Source organism: Camelus dromedarius, chromosome 1, assembly GCF_036321535.1.
Source record: "Camelus dromedarius isolate mCamDro1 chromosome 1, mCamDro1.pat, whole genome shotgun sequence".
In the NCBI taxonomy this organism is placed as follows: Eukaryota; Metazoa; Chordata; class Mammalia; order Artiodactyla; family Camelidae; genus Camelus; species Camelus dromedarius.
The window spans coordinates 104,913,887-104,931,424 of record NC_087436.1 but is presented as its reverse complement, the minus strand read 5'-3'; the positions used below and the strand labels follow the sequence as shown (position 1 = coordinate 104,931,424).

The window sequence follows — 17,538 nt, the reverse complement described above, 5'->3', positions numbered from 1 at the left end:
GTGAAGTGACAGGGATGTGGGTAAAAGTAAAAGCAGTACTTCCTTCAAAAAAAGACTGAGATGGGGAGGAGTGTCCACCTTTTGCTCTGTGAGCAGATCACAAACCACCACACCAGGAACCTGTGGCTTAAGAGGGTAACAACTATTTCAGCCTCCGTCATGAAACGGCCCTGAGATTCTCACAAGAGAATTCCGATCAGCGAATGTAGGAGGAATGAGAGAAATAGAAAATTATCATTGGCACACACCACAGTTAGTGGCTGCAGGCAAGATTTACTGAAGGATACTAAAATCAGTGGACAGGAGTTTGAGTAGAAATAGAATGTCTGCACTGTTGCAAACTGTCTCCCTAAGATACCTGTAAATTAGAAAGAGAAAAATACTAACTTTATAGGGGAGAACTCAGCAGAAACCACCTCAGCCAAGTGGTTGAGATTAACCTCACCAGTAATAAGGCCTCATATGATACACTGAGAAGAACACATCATTTCTGGGCAATCCTGGCCCAAAGTGCATTATCTCAATTTATTTGGGAGAAAACAGAAGACAGACCCAAATCGAAGGACATTCTACAAAATATCTGACCAGATTCTTCCAAAGTGTCAAAGTCATGAAAGACAAGCAAAGACAGACTGTCCCAGATTGAAGAAGACTGAAAAAATTTTGACACTTAAATACAATGTGTGCTCCTGAGCGGAACCCCGGAACAGAAGAATAACATCAGAGGAAAAACTAAGGAAACCCAAATAAAGTCTAAAGTGTAATTATTGAATCCACATTGATTCCTTAGTTTGATAACGATATTGTGGCTACACAACTTCTCTATAAATCTAAAAATATTTCAAAATAAGAACTTCCCCCCATCAAAGGGTTACTGAGAGCAGAGTCCTAGCACTAAAGTGTTGGCCCAACTATACAAGTAAACTACTCCGGATTTGGACCACACTTCCAGTTTCTTGAGATTCTGGTGAGTTAGTTTGATGGCATCTGGTAGAAAGACCCCTGGGTTTCGAGCCAGAAGACCTGGGTTTAGACTATGGCTGCTTCAGCTACTAACTGTCTGGCCTTGGGCAACTTTCCACAGTTTTGCTATTCTCTACTATAAAATAATTATAATAATCCCCCCTGCCATGAGATGGCTGTGATGACTGCATGGGAAACACAGTAAGTACTCAATAAATGTCCGTCACTATGGTCAGTGTACTTTGAGAGGTGCTGTGAGGGGCTCGTGAAAATGGATGAGAAGTGACTTTGTAACCTGTGAGGCAGACAGAGATGGGTGGGTGTGTGAGGACTCCGGGCCTTGCAACCTCACAAACGAGCATCCCCAAGAGCTCCCGTGGCCGTTTACCTGCGAGTCTCCGTCCAGGGCTGCTTGGGCGTACATCTGAACAGACAGCTCAAGGTCCTGTGACTGGTTTTGGTGGCCATAGTAGTAAAGGTCTCCCATTTTCAAATAGGCTGCAGGACAAAAAGCACAGGTCCATTTGTCAAGTGGCTTTATTTCAGGCCGACATTTTAAATGATTGGCTCATATGCGTGACTGCAAGTTTTTCCCACCAGAATCTGAATACAGACACATATTTAGGTTTCTACGGTACGTTGGGAGGGGAAAAAAGGGTTTCTCACTGAGCATCCCCATTTCTAGGTACGTTTTCTTGCCTGGCCAGGTAGCTCTCCTGAATGTGTCTTACAATCTTAAAGCCAGATCAGCCAAGGCTGTTTTGGGCACCAACATTTTGCTGCCTGGTTTTGATGACTGATGGGCATTTCTTTACTCTGTCTGAGCCACATACTTTATTTTTCCTCTGCAGAAAATGTTTTGTTTAAGAGTGTATATTTCACTCAATGTCCAATCAGCAAAATAGAATCTATGTCAGGTAGTTCAAAAGAGGGATTTTAATACTGGAAACTGGTTGGAAGAACTGAAGGTGCAAATGGGAAAGAGTGGTTAGCAAGGCAAGAAGCTACTACCTTCCCGGGGCTGGGGGCCAGCCGAGACCACAGGGGATGGACTGCCGGGCAGGAGCTGGAACCATGGAAACGCAGCCATTGCCAGAAACAGCCCAAAGCAAAGAGAGAAGGGGAGAAATACTTGGGCTTCTTACCCCTTCCCACCCTGCAATTTCCTGCCAGGGCCTCCCTTTGGCTGTAACTAAGAGATGACCCAGGGCAAAGGAGTCTGGGAACTGTAGTTTCTGAGGGTCAGCCTCCTAACACACCCTGCAGAGCCAGAAAGACAGGGAATCCATCCGAGGGCCAAAAGGCAATGACTGGCCCAGAGAATCTCTCCATAGTAGCTTTCTCTTTCGAATTCTCACTGATCCCTTAGAAACTGTGGGTCCAAGCATTCGATGGACAATGGAAGAAGAGAAATGTATTGCTTGAGGCTGAAAGCAGAGTTTAGGCAAGATCTTAATAGCTGAGATTTTTCACTCTCTTTCTTAATTGTTTAGAAATATAACACTCCCCACAAAGCTGTTGGATGTTCCCTGTTACTAAAGATTAAAAGCCTCCAATGCTTCAATTTAGCGCCCGTTTCTCTATACATACCAAATGAAGGAGCATCGATTTGAAAAACAGAGAAATTATAGTATCTCCAAACACAATTAACACCCAAGTATCTCTTGGCCAGGTCCTAAGAGGGTGAAGGGGAAGAAAAAGTTAACTCATTAATATTTCGGCCAAGTGAGTAATTTTGCCTTCATAAAACCCAATTCATTACTCTTAACCTTAGAGCTTCTAGACTGGGAAGAATCCATTTACTTACTGGCCTCTCCTCACAGATGTGTGCTAAATTTGTCTGTGACACTTCAATTCCAGTTTCTGCTGCTAAAACATAATACAGCAAAGCTTCGTGCCTAAAAATAGATGATTAATAATAAATTTCACATAGTGGCTCTTACTAATATTCATGGAAAGCTTTATACTCACACATAAGAGAGCACAAAATAAGCAGTTTTTTAAAAATCACAAAATCATGATTTTTTTTTTTAAAATAAATACTGTTGTTAAAAATACCGCATGCACTGATTTATTTTCTGTCTTAAAGGCTGAACTCACAGACAAGGTTGGGAGCTAGCTGATGCAACAGCTACCTCTACTGGCCGAATGGTATGACTCGTGCTGGCGGGGGAGCTGTCTGTTAGTTTTCAGTCCTGAATCCTTCCATCCTCCGTCCTCGCTTAGAGGAGATAAGTGGCATTAAGAAAAAGCCCTGCACTTTCCAGTCCTCTGTTTTGTGAAGGGCTTTATGGGGCTTAGAATTCTGAACAAGCTTAATTAAAGCTGAGCTTCTGTGGTACATTAGAAGTTTGGCAAAGGAGAAGCAGTTTACAAGGGGCTTGATACCAATGGCCAAAAACACATCTGAAAAAAAATGTATTCGACACCAGTGGCAATTGAGTACTTGCAAAACAATGAGAGACCACTTTTCATCTGTTGAAAGGCTGGAAAGGTCCAATTCATAATACGGATAGCAGCAAGGGCTTGGGGCAAACGGACATATTCTTACAATCACTGCTAGTGGCAGGCCAATTAATGCAATGATTAAATGTGGGAAGTCTTGCAGGGAGGGTTTAGCTCAGTGGTGGAGCGAGTGCTTAGCATGCATGAGGTCCTAGGTTCAATCCCCAGGACCTCCGGTTAAAAAATAAACAAATACATACCCCTACCCCCCAACACACACAAAAATATGGGAAGTCTTAAGAATGTGCACACCACCTGGCCCATCAGTTCTGCCTCCCGAGGGTTTATTCTAAAGAAACAATCAGAAACATATGCTAAGATTCTGTGGCAACAGAGTTCATGGCAGAGCGTCTATGTGCATGAAGAAAAACAAACAAACAAACAAAAAACCTAGAAACAACTCAAATACCTGAAAATCAGTGACTAGTTAAATGAACCCACGGTGTAGCCCCCTTCAGATGAGGCCGTTAAAAATGAGGTGGAGGAAGAGTATTCAAAAAAGTAGAAAGATGTCTACACAGAATTTTCCATTGGGTGAAAAAAAAAAAAGCAGGATTAAAAAAAACAGTGAAATTCCACTTTTGTAAAACAAAAATAAAATTGAATACACACATGGATACACAGACACGGATATATATATACACACAGAGGAAAAACCCAAAACCTAAAAATGATCTACCAAAATGTTAATAGGACTTAGCTCCAGGTGGTGAGAACGCAAGTGATTTTTATTTTTCTTTTTATTTATCTGATTTCCTCCATTTTCTTTCTGTTACCCATCTCATGAATAAAAATTTATTTTAGTCATAAACAGTTGTTCCTAAAGCTTAGTTTTTATTTTCAGTAGCTGATATTAAGAACTCTTTCTTAGTTTTAGCTCCACCTAGGAACCGGTTTAAGGAAGGGTGAGGGGAGGCGGGGGTAGGGGCATAAGGAAGCAGATCTTGAAGTCATCCTTTCTACATTGCCAAAGAGCTTCCGGCAGGCCATCCCTCGGGAAAGAGAGGTGACCTGGAGGTCAAGTTACGACAGGCAGACCTTAAATCAGACAGACTGCAAGTCACGGGCCGTGTGGCTGCTGACTGGGCTAATTCTGAGCCCCTGGGATACCCAAGGCAGCTGACCAGTCAGGCATGACTCACACTCAAGAGAGGAGGCTGGCTCAGCAGTGTCCCCGCACCGACAAGCCAGATAACAAGCCCACAACTGCAGCGACACAGAGACCCCCAGGCACTTTCTGCACAGCCTGCAAAAGTCACGTTTGGTGACAAGAATATTCAGAGCAGACCTCAGATGGGAGAACCGGCAAGGGAGGCTCAGCAGAAAGTCCCCATCATTGTACAGTAAGGTCCAGTTCCAAAGGTCTTACAATGTCAGGCTTCTTTGGAGACACTCAGGTTTCCCCAGTGCCTCAGTTTCCCCCAAGATGAATGAGGGAAGGAGATGGTGTAGATTTGCCAGCCCAAGGTCAAATATCAGGCAGGCTCCCTCTGCTGCTGGAACTGGATAGAATGGGGCTCATGTTACTGCAATGTAATAAAGTGAGTTTTTCTTAGACAGCAGTTGGGCAGACTATTAGGATTTGGGGAGGGGGTGGGGTACAAGGTTGACACTTCCTGTAAGAACAGAGTCACCATGTTAAATTTTATAAAGACAATATCTTGTCTCTAAAGTTACTTGGGTGGAGGGGTAGAGAAGGGAGGAACACGTTTTAGAGGAAGACTTCCATTGTCCAAATATCACATAAGTCAGCAGGAAATTTCACAGAATTCGCAAGCATTTCCTTTGAGGAAGCACTGAAATCCATCAAAAAGAGACGTCTAAAAACACTGGCGTCAATAGAAGCAGTGAACAGACATCTACGCAGTCTTCCATCTTGCAGAAGCCATCATAAGAGATGGTGGACTCTAAAACCACCACCATCCGTTTTCATATATTGAAGAGTGAACTCTAGGCAAGGGTCAGGACACTGAAGACAAGACTTTCTCAGCTTATTAAAAGACTGCAGAAATAACATCTCTGCAGAAACCCTATCTTCATTCAGCCTCCCAGCACTTTGCTCTTTCTTGTGTCTCAGCTGAAACTGCCTAAAAGTATTAATTACAGGTATTTCTATCCTTATATTCATAAAACAAATATTTACTCGGTATTTGCTCTGTGCAGGAAGCCCAAAGACAAGCCACAAAACTGTACTGTCCTTCCGTGAATTTCTTCAAGGTTTAGGAAGTCGACCAGAGCATCCAGCTTTATTTCCAACGCACAAAAGTGAAACTGTCCTCCAGGCAGTCATTCTGATGGGGATAGGGTGGAGGTATGCAGAGAGGAGGGGATTTAGAATAAAGAATGAGTTCAGGGGAATATTTGCTGCCTTTCCACTTCAGACTCGGCACATTTGTTTACAGAACTTTCATAACGATGCATCTTAATAATCAGTCATGTGGCTGCTTGCTGTGAATTGTGAATTTGAGTATCTCTGAGCAGTTTCTCAAACAATTCTATTATTTTCTCTGTGCTCTTTTCTTCCAATGTCTGAAGCAGCTCAAAGTGGAAGGATTAAAAAAAAAGATCTGGTGTCTCAGTGGAATTTAAGAACCTTGCTCTGTGGCAAAAAGATGCGTCTCTTTCAAGTGGAATTTTGCGTGCCTGCTTGTCTTGCCTCAAGCTTACGAGAATCTGGCTAACCTCCTGGGCTAAGCATTTGGGGCATGTTTAAGACAAAGGACAATAGAACACACAGCTCACAGATAAAACACACAGAGAGAGGGATACGCTGGAGGGAAATGAAACATGACGGGCAGCCTCTCCTTAGCTGACTTCTCCTGATGTCCGAGGACAGCCTCGGGCAGGACAACATTATCTTCCATATTATGCCGATACAGCGAAAAGCTCCCTTTTCCATCACGGTCCTCTTTTAAACTATCCCATATAAATCTTGGAACAACACAGAAAATCACAAGCTCATCAAACTGACACATGTAATTTGAAAATAATGTCCAGAATAAATTCACTCATGGAAAATGAAAAAAAGGGGATGGACTTGAGACACTGATGGATGATTTAGTTCTATTACAGCAAAATAGATGGTATCAAAAAAACGCCACGTGGTGGTGTGGGGAAGCCAACACTCATTTATTTCCTGTTAAACTCAGGGGGCCGGTTTGGAGGCTCAGAGAGCAGAAGAGATAGAACCACTTTGTGTCAAATATATTTGGACAAAGATTTTTCACTTTGGGATGGATACTAGATGTTTCTTCCTGTTGAGAGGAAATGGTCTCAAGTCCAGATTAAGACGTATCTTTTACAATACTTAGCACCAGCATCAAGGTTGGCAAGGGTATGGAGAAACAGAGATTTATACATGGTTAACAGAGTATAAATTGGTAGAATAGTCTGGAAAACAGTTGGCATTATCTTGTAAAGTTGAACACACGCCTAGCCTGTGACCCCACTCTTTAGATTATATTTTAGAGAAACTCTTCTTATATGTGCCAGGATACACACACAAAAAAATGTTTATGGCCACATCGCTCTTTTTTAAAAAATGGGAAACAACCCAAATATATGTTAATATGAGAATTGTTAAGTAAATTGTGATTTATGACAGCAACGAAAATGAATGACCTATGGACACCTGTATCAAAAGATAATAAATCTCAGAAACATGAGGTTAAGCAAACAAATTAAAAAAAGCAGTTGAAGAATTATATATAATATGATTCTAATGAAGTAAAGTTCAGAACCAAGTCAAATCTATTGCTTAGGAATATATCCACATACGGCAAATCTAAAGAGAGTCAGCGGCAGGGCAACAGCAGGGCTCAGGATGACGGCTAGTTCCGGGGGTGGAGGGCGGGGCTTGTTTCATGTGGGCAGGACATGGAGGGGGCTTCAACAGTTCATCTTCTTAAATAGGGTGGTAGGCTTACAGGTGTTCATTTTGTTGTTAGGCTTTGGAACTTACACACATGGCACACATTATTTGGTTTGTATCAATTGTTGTGTGATAAAAGACAGGAGAACAACTTCCCTGGCTCAGACCACAGCTCCAGCTCAAAAGTTCAGCTCCTTTGACCTGGATTGCGAACTAGCTCCTGGATTCACGCTCTCCCCTCTCTTCACCACCATTCACAGGTGTCTGATTAAGCATCTCAGAACCCAGCCTTGTCATGTCACTACCCTCTCCCCAAACCATCAGTGGCTCCCCACTGCCCCACAAATGAAGTAAAAAGTATATGACCTGCTATTCAAAAGTCCACAATGCATCATCACTTTGATCTTGCCATTTTTCCCTCCCTTTTACAAATTTTACCCTCAAGGCAAACTGGGTGACAAAGTTTTCTAGACATACCCAGAACTTTCCTATTTCTTTGATATTCTTTAAATACTGCTCATGGCCCTTGAGTTATGGTTGTTCTGTCTATTGGCCTTAGTTCATTCTCTCAGTAGTTTTTGAGTACTTCCTAGGTGTCACCGGGTACTGGGCACTGGGCTACACACCCCAGGGCAATCAACAAATAAAGAGCAATCATGATCCATGCAAGGACAAAAAGGAGTAAGGAGTTAGGCAGAACTTCTGGGCAGAGGGAACAGCAAGTGCAAAGCCCCAGAGGTCAGAGAGAATATGGGCATGGCAGGTAGTTTGGCACAAGGAAGAGAAGAGGCAGCAGACTTCCCCCAGCCTTATTCGTGGCATCCCCTACAGCTACGGCAAGGTACCTTGCATTTAAGTGTACTCAGTAAAATCTGCTGAACTGAACCCAAAGTCACCAACAGTGTAGAACACATTTAGCCCTCCTCCCCCCTGCAAAAAAAAAAAAAAAAAAAAAATCAATCGTGCAATGTGGCTGAATATTCTGAGGACAGCAGGCAACAAAAACCTTAATTCCTCTTGACCTTCACAGCAAATGTTTAAGTGTGCGCCCTGAACTGCTTTGTGATGTTAAATTCAAAAGTAGGCAAGGAAGCTAAGCTATTAGCAGATACTCTCTTTATGGGAAAAAGTGTCAGACATCTTGGGGGTGTGTGTGTGTTGAGAGGGTGTTTACAGATATGCTCTCCCTTTGGGAAAACCCCACGTATAAACACTTGGAGGTCTGAATGCTTAGTTTCCCCTAAGAAGCAGTGGGGAGTAAAGGGAGGGGAACTTGGAGGGTGAGACATAGAGAACAAGTGAAAGTCAAAGTCAGTGCAGTTTTATGAACTGAGGCTCATTTGGGAAACAAGATAAAACAGCACAAAAATTGTAAGCTGTATCAATCTGAAAATGATCATTGCATTGAAAGATTTCTCTCTGATTATGCAAAATGAGGCCACAGGTGATAAACTTTCACAGGATAATAATAATAAACACTTTTATCTCATGCTTTTTGCACTGGACTCATTCTCTAATTTGAGATTCTCCTTCACTGAGATGCTCTCTGTAGGTTACATGGGCGCCCACGGACCAAAGGAGAAAATGGCATTCTTTTGGACTTATATATTAATTTCTAATTAAGAGTTGGATCTGAGTATGATTGATGATAGGTCTGCTCTAATGTCTTTGAGGCAGTGGACCAATGGGATGTGTGCTGATTTGCATATCCATTTTAGTTATTATGGAAATACCCAGATCACTTAGGTAATCAACGAGCCAAGAAAATGTGGCCCAAGGAAAAGTAAGCTGGAGTGCAAGGCCTGATAGAAGAAACAAAAAGATGGATTCAGGTTGAGTTTGGAAAAGTGTGTCCTTTTTTGTAAAATCAAGTGAAAGCAAATGGAGGGTATTTACAAGTCCTCACGTGTGGTGTCTCAACCCAGTCAGTACAGGACAGGATTTGCTAACTCCATCAGAAGAAGGTTACAGGTACAGTCTATCTGGCTGTGACAATGGATGTCTAGTGAGTGAATTCCAGCAACCCTAGGCTCCTGGAAGATGCAGTGAAATATCTATGGGAAGATGTAGCCTGAGCTTTCTCTCCTTCCCAGGAACAAGGTGGAAATCCTGGACTTTCTGTGGCCTGCTAGTGAGAGACAGAGGGTCAGCTAGGATCCCCTGAGCTATCTCCAGACTCTGAAACCGAGAAGAGTGAGCTTGAAGGGAAGAGAAGTCAACAGTATTCGTGTGTCTCTCAGCTTGATGAATGTGGACGCTCCCCCCAAAGAACTAATTTTTGTGTATAATTAAACATGGAAATGCTATGTTTTCCAATCAACAGCCAATCAGTCAGTGAAACTCTGAATATCATTACTGGGAGGCTATGATTTCCCTGCAAATTGCTTTTTCAGTTGCATTTTAAGACTCCATCTCATAAGACTACGCTGACAGATTGAAAGGTAAGGACTGAGAAAGTTCAATCTAACTTACCAAGAGCCCTCCAGGTAGGCGTTGAGGCCTTGGCGAATGACGTGGCCCAAGTAGCCATTTTTCTCAGCTACGTGCTTTGCCCATCTGGAAAGGAAACAGAAGAGAAAATATCCAAACTGTGGCAAATTAAACAATTGCTTTTTGCTTCATATGATTTTATAAATCCCACTTGGGGAATATTTTGCTTGTGAGAATTTTTATGGAGCAACAAACCAGAACCGAATGTTAAGAAGGTAAAGAAAGATACATTTTGAGTGCCTGGCATTCAGTGCCCTTTCTAATGAATCTTAGGCACTCTCATTCTTGGAAACAAAGACATGAAAAATGTCCGCCAATATGGAAAAAAAAAATAACCTTTATCAAGCGTTCTAGTACTGTCTCCATTAAAACATGTTTACTGATTTATTATAAGGTTTCCCTATTTTGTTTCTGCCCCTTAATTTATCCCAGAAGAGTACTAATAATAAACTAGTCTGTTGTAATCTTTAGATTGACAATCACTGAAAGAACATTATAAAAATATGTAACTGACAAACTAATGAAAAGGGGCAAATACAATAATTTTTTAAAATACTTGAAAAAAACACTTGATTAATTTAAAGTAAGGGCAAGAAAAGAGAATTAAGGTACAAGGAACAGATGGGACAGACAGAATAAACAGTAAAATGGCAGATTTAAAACTAAATATAACCATATTTACATTAAATGTAAATGAGCTAAATATATCAATTGAGAACTAAAATTGTAAGACTAAACAAAAAGTACACAATCCCCAATTACAGGCTACTTACAAGAGACACATGAAAATTAAAAGACAGAGAGAGAATGAAAGTGAAAGAATGGAAAAGATAGAACATGCAACTGTAACAAAAAAAAAAGCAGGTGTACCTAAACTAACCTCAGAAAAAGTAGGCTTTAAGGCAAGGACCACCAACAGAGATAAAGACGACATTGTGACATGATAGAAAGGTCACTAAGAAAGTAAAACAATTTTCAATCTCTATGATCCATTATATATTCAAAATATATAATTGACAGGACTTAAAGAACTAGAAAAGTATACACTCATAATGTGAGATTTTAATGCACTTCTTTCAATAACTGATACAACAAGAAGAAAAAAATCAGAAAGTATGTAGGAGATCTGACCAACACAATTACCCAACTTGATGTAATTGATATATATGTAGAATGCTGTGCCCAACCAGTTCAGAAAACACACTTTTTTAAAGAGACTATAAAGCATATATAAAAATTGACCATATTCTGGTCATAAAGCAAGCCTCAACCCATTTTAAAGGACTGAAGTCATTCAGAATATATTCTCAGATCACAGTGTAATTAAGCTAGAAGTCAATAACAAAAGGCAAACAAGAAAATATGAAACATATGAATGTTCACACCAAATAGCCTAACTAATAATGATAAAAAGCCCCAAGTCTGTCTAAGCCAAGTTTCATCACTGAGTTCAGGTCAGATTAAATTTGCTTTCAAATGTCTTATGAAAAATAACCTTTTGAAGAGCCAGACTATACATACGAGGTGGAAGTGTCTAAAGCAGAAGTATTCAAACTTTTTTTTCTGTAAAGGGCAAGATATTTTAAACCTTGTAGGCTACATACAGTGTCTGTTGTATTTTCTTCATTGTATAACCTTTTAAAAATGTAAAACCCATGAGGAGGTGTAGCTCAAGCTGTAGAGTGCATGCTTAGCATGCACGAGGTCCTGGGTTCAATCCCCGGCACCACCTCTAAAATAAGTAAGTGAACCTAATTACCTACCTCCACCAAAGAAATATAAAACCCTTTAAAAATATAAAAAGGCTTCTTTACTCCTGGGGCCATACGAGATGGGCAGTGGGCCACATGTTATCCGTTGGCCATAGTTTGCAAATCTATGTAAAACATTTTCAGATACGTAAGACCTCAAAAATGTGCCTCCTAGTCATAGTCAGGAAGCTACTGGAGGGTAGCTACCAAGATGTAGGAGTCAACCAAGAAAGAGGAAGAAAAATGGTCCAGCAAAGAGGAGAACCAAATAAGACAGAGATGAAAGGGAAGGGAAACCCACAATGATGATCAAGTTAATTTCAGGAGGACAGCTCTTCTTGAATAAAGACTCCTAGAGAGATGTCACCAAGAAGATTAAATGAATAGAAGAACTGATGGGTATAGACGTATTGAGAGGAGATTTAGAAAACTGAAGGAGAATGTGGAGATCAAGTATACAGGAAATGAGAAGTACACAGGGAGTGAAGGAAATAAATAACAATAAAAAATGATTATTATTCCACAGAAAACCAAAAGTTATGCAAGAAAGAAAAAGCAGTCATAGTATACCACATGGCTCAGCTGTGAACAGTGTTAAACAGTCATAATAAATAAGTGTAAACCCAGATACCAGCCCAACCAAACCAGTGATGCACATATTAGGAAGATGGGAGAGGGTAGGAAGTGTGAATGTGTCGGGTAGCAAGAGGTGGCAGAGTAAAAGGGAACTGTATACTTTATCTTTCCCACTGGCATATCATCAGACAATGCCTATAAATAATAGAACAAGAAATAGTAGTTATTTAGAGATAGAGGCAAATAAAAAAGAAATAATTAAACGCTGAGAAGTGATTTATTCTAGGGAGCAGAAAATGGAGTGTGGTTGGGGGAGACTTCCTGTTTTCACTCGTCAAATTATTTTTTTAATTAAATTTTTAAAAATTTGCCTCAAATGATTTGGCTCTTTAAACTCTGTGCACGTGTAAATGATAAAATTAAAATAAACAAATTTTAATGCAAAAAAAAGAATAAAAGAAAAAAGAACGCTATTTTCTTAGGCATGGTGAATACAGTATATGGCTTTCCCTTCACACGCAGCATCTGCAGGGTTCTTACACAACAGCCTTCTCAGGATCGCGAGGGAACGTCTCCAGGTTGCCTGTGATATAGTAGAGAGAACACCACAAGGTTCCTTCTATGTGTCCACCTTGTGCAGCTTTGTGGAAATATTCACCAGCTAAAGTCTGCAAAGAGATGAACACATGTCACTCTCATGAGGGAGAAGTCCTCCCGGGCTGGTTTCATCAGAGCTTAACTGGTGAGGTAACTGATACAAACATCACAGGTTTATAACTTCTGCTATCTTTAAGAAGACCAAGTCAAGTTCCAGGAAGACAGTCAGTCGCACAAGCTGGCCTCCCTATGTGATGCCCTTGACCACGGCTATTCTGTTAAGTGTGCCCGATAAATAAGACAACACGACGCTGCCGGTATCATTGCCCTCTCATCGGATCCTCGAGTAACCCCCACCAGCTAGACAGAAGACCACATCAAGTCACACCAGGTGGAAACTCAGGCACTTGTTTTCCTAACCTTGCTTAATACCTTTCTTCGAATTCAAGTGCAAACACTGCATCCCCAGTAGGAAGGTGAGAATTAGAATATGACAATAAAAAATCCAGGCTCGCAGATGTGTGGGAGAGCTGAGACATTTGCAAGGCATAAAAATATACAACCTCACACGGAGTCAAAGAGAGGTAGAGGGAAAAAACAAAACAAACACTTAGATGGGTATACGTTCCACTGATTACTATGATTTTTTCCCAGACAGTTGACCACCATTTTTAAGCAGAGGGCTTAAAAGTATTTTTAAGTTTTGAAGCCAGATAGACCTGGGTTCAAATCCAGCTCTGCTCCCAACTAGCTGTGCGACCTTGGGTGTGTTAGTTGATCTCTCCAACTAAAAGAATAACTCAATTTCTACATCTGAAAAAAGTGCCTCTGGAGAGTATCCAGCATGAAAGTTTGTTTCAAGGATTCAATGAGATAACGTATTCTCGAGGCTTGGCACCATGCTTCACAAAAAATAATCTGATTCCTCAGCCGCAAATCTGCTGCCAAAGGCTGCCCATCCCCAAATGCCCCCTCTTTTCTTCCCATCTCAATACATGCCAAATACTTTGAAGTCATCCTGACTCCTCTCCCCTTCTCGTACCTGACATCCAATCATCTTCAAATCCTGTCACCTTGACCTTCAAAATACATCCAGAATCTAGTCCCATCTCAGCCCGTCTTCTGATACTACCCACTCTTCCTCACTTGGATTCAATCATTAACCCCCTGCTCTTGCTCTTGTTCCTTCAAGCCTGGTCTCCATCAGGATCCAGGAGAAGCCTTTTAAAACACAGCATATCACTGCCCTGTTGAGAGCTGGCACGTCCCGCCCAGAGCAGCTGCATCCTCACGTGGACCAGGGCGCCTGCCTCCTTGACCTTCTCTCCCCCTCACCCCACTTCTCTGCTCCTTGCCCCCACCCTCCCGCCTCCCTGCTCTTCCTTGAACCTGCCAAACCTGCTTTCTTCTAGGGGCTTTTGCTCTCTTTCCGGAATGTTCTGGATATTCATGAGACTCCTCTAGGAATCTGTACAATGTCACATTATCAGGGAGGTGTCTGATCTCCCTTATCACATAGCATCCCCCCAATCTCCACCCTCCCGATCCTCCTTATCCTGCTTTATTTCTTCCCATAATCCTTATCTCCCCCTGCCCTCATACTACACATTTGTTTATTATCTTTCTGCCCCATCGGAATGTAAGTTTCCCCAAAGCAGGGACTGTTTTGTCTGCTGCTGCATCTCCACTGCCTGGAAGAGTGCCTGACCTAGGACAGGTGTTCAGTAATTTGTTGAATGGTGCTCGGATTACTATTACCATCAGTATTATTATGAATAACAAGGGGCTTCCATTTCACAAGAGGACCAGGGCCTGACTCTACAAGGAGTATGACTCTGAGTAAGTTATGTAACCTGTCAGAGCCTCGGTTGCTTATTCCATAACAGAAAAGTAGTAATAGTAACTATTCCAGAAGGTGGTTAGAATGACACAGGACAGCCCACGGAAAGTGCTTATGAGTCTCTGGCCCAGAGGAAGTCTTCAGCAAACACTAAAGATTGTGTTTTCATTATTGTTTGTTTTTCAATTGTTGTCTTCATTATTATTAAATCTGGTCTCATACTGGGCAACCCTATTTAGATCCAGCTCTTTGCTTCCAGTAAGATCAATCACCAATCTCTGCACCCTCTGTCACTCACTCTCACCTTGTATCATCTCCTTCTCCTCTCCTGTGCTCAGGCCTCCTCTTCCATGAAGCCTTCCTGACTGCTTCAGCCTTTACTATTTCCCCTTTTGAGAACTGTTTGGCAGTTAGCACATACTTGGCATCTGGCTAATGTCAGCCTTTGCCCTCCCTCTCTTGTGTTCCTAACTGGGCCCTTGAGTTCCCTGAGATCATGGTCTGTGTCTTGGGTGGTGTCTGTCCCAACCCTGGGGCCATGGCTGGTCTCAGGTCTTACTCACTTGATTCCTTCCAGGAACTCCTGGGAAAATGCCATCCAAATACAGGACTCCAAGATTGTATGAGGCATCTGGGTTTCCCATTTCTTCTGCTTTTAACCAGTACTTTGCTGCTTTGGCATAATTTTTCTTGAATTTGTGGTAATACCATCCCAGGCCATTGACAGCCTGATGCAGTCCCTGGATTTCAGAACAAGAATTACTTTTTTTTTTTTTTAAATGAAACCTAAAGAGAATCAATTGTTGTGAAGGCATTCTGCCTGAGTCTACCCAAAACCTTCCTGACTCTTTTTCAGGGGCAGATGGCATTAAAGGAAAGCTACATGCTGGAAAACAGAGGCCGCCTTAGTGTCTTCCTGGGAGGGTTTCACCCGGCTGCTGCTGGGATTTCTGCCTTCCAGCTCAGCAGTGATGCTGGACCCCAGGTCATCACTCAGCCCCTGGGGGCTCTTACGCAGCATCCTTGTCTACAAAAGGATTCTTACTGCCCTGCGGTATCAGTGATGCCCTTGAAATTCAAGAGCGCTCAAATGTGATAGGAGGCCAGAAGTCTGCCCTGGCTGGGACGGTTTCTAGGTGGCCTGCCTGCCCATCTGCTGATTCCTCTGCCGCAAACACCAACAAACCCTCTGCAGAAAGCAGCCACAACATCCTACTTGCAAAGCACAGGTGTCGTGTGATCGCTCAGCATCCCGTCTCTGCCGGGTAGCATCTGGTCGGGGCTGACACAGAGGAGAGGGCGGTGGAGAAGGCAGGGAGGTTTCAGACCTGTAAGCCTGGGACTGTCCCAGGGAGGGGCTGCTTCATGGGAGCCTCCCTGTTCTTGCTGACTCATGCTCTCAGGTGCCCGCCTCTGCTCTCCCCAGGTGCTCCCACCTGCTTCTGTGCGGCCGCCTGGAGCCTGGTTGTTGAAGGCTCAGGAGCCGGGCAGGGGTGCAAGTATGCAAACCTGGGCATTCAGTGTTCTCCTTCTTTCTTTCCTGCCGCATCCACAGGACCGCGAACAAGCAGGGGAAAAGGGATTGGAGAAGCAAACAGTGAGTGCCCTTGCATCTGCGAGACCCAGCAGAGTCCAAGCGGGGAGCCAAATCTCTCGCCCCACCTTTTAGTAGAGGGGGACGGGTGTCTTTCCCCACAGATGCCAAGATCGCAGCCTGCAGCCTTTCAGTCCGCAGCAGCTCCTAAAACGCTCTCCGTCTTAGTTTTTATGTTGGACTCGGGGTGCCGGGAGGACCAGGAGAAACTGGCAAGGCCCCTTAGATCAGATGCTCCACGAGGGCAGGGAGTTTTGTTTTGTACCCCAAGCACCTGTACTAGTACTTGGCTTAGAGTCAGTGCTCAGCAAATGTTTGTCAAGTGAACGGAAGCCATCCTTTGAAGGCTGATGACACATAAAATGGAATCCAAATCCTACACTCTGCGGATTAAGGGTAGTGTTCAGATTTGCAGGCCCCCCAGATAGCCGACACATGGGCCAGTGAGCTGTCAGTGCTGTGGATCAGTCATAGACGCATTCCTCTTGAGTCTCGCACGGTACCAGGTGCAAGGCAGCCCCCTGAGAAGTTGCGGGATGAATGCATTTCCATGAAGCCACAGATCAGGCCCTACTATAAAGCGGTGGGAACCAGCTTTGGAACAAGCTATGGAATAGACATCCAAACGGCTTGTGCAGTGCTCACCGCAGGAGGCCACAGGCTTATTCAAAGGTACCTGTCATCACTCAAAACATTCACAGAACTTCCTTTGGAAATTGTATTTAGAACCAGTCCAGAAGCCCCTCGAGAAATCTTATTTTATTTCTTAATCCTCACACTTTGTTCTGGACATTTATAACTGTATCAACAGATATCCTTCCAAGTGACTTTTAGCTAATTCCAAAAATCAAATTATGGGCTTCAGCACAGTGCCTGACAAAGAGTAAGGGCTTAATAACTCCCTGATGAGGGCATGAGTGAGATCCTGTAATGCTTTTAAGACTGCGACTACTCCAGGCCATAAAATTGCATTTCCTCCAATATTCATCTAAGTGCTGCTAAAAATCCATTCAAAATAAAGCACCTTAGACAACAGATCACCACTAGCATGACTAAGGGGATGCAAACTGCACACCTGCCAGGAAACCCCATCACTCTCCCGTTTTAGAGTGCTCTGGAACCAGTGCCCTCAATGACCGCCATCAAGCTGTTTTCTATTTCTATAGTCTGCATCAGGGTGGGGAGCCAGTGTGCACTTTGGTGGGTTCCCTTTGGTGGGTTCCCTTCTCCTGGGTCACTGGCCCTCTCGAGGCCACAGAGGTGGAGAAAAAGCCTCCTGGCTTTCTTCCTCCATGCTCCAACTTTCTACAAAGGGACACTCTGAGCTCTTTAAAGAAAGGGAATGAGGAAG

At 42.8% G+C, this 17,538-nt stretch overlaps 1 protein-coding gene across 1 annotated transcript in view; it reads right to left on the bottom strand.

The window, feature by feature from the left end:
* Nucleotides 1-17,538, bottom strand: part of SEL1L3 (SEL1L family member 3) — a 97,851-nt gene that overhangs the window by 12,788 nt on the left and 67,525 nt on the right. The window contains exons 15-20 of the mRNA XM_031436439.2: nucleotides 15,157-15,333; nucleotides 12,697-12,824; nucleotides 9,812-9,895; nucleotides 2,771-2,861; nucleotides 2,554-2,638; nucleotides 1,352-1,461 (exon numbers count right to left, since the gene is read on the bottom strand). Of these exons, the coding sequence (XP_031292299.2) occupies nucleotides 1,352-1,461; nucleotides 2,554-2,638; nucleotides 2,771-2,861; nucleotides 9,812-9,895; nucleotides 12,697-12,824; nucleotides 15,157-15,333 (675 nt within the window). The remainder of the gene's footprint in view (nucleotides 1-1,351; nucleotides 1,462-2,553; nucleotides 2,639-2,770; nucleotides 2,862-9,811; nucleotides 9,896-12,696; nucleotides 12,825-15,156; nucleotides 15,334-17,538) is intronic.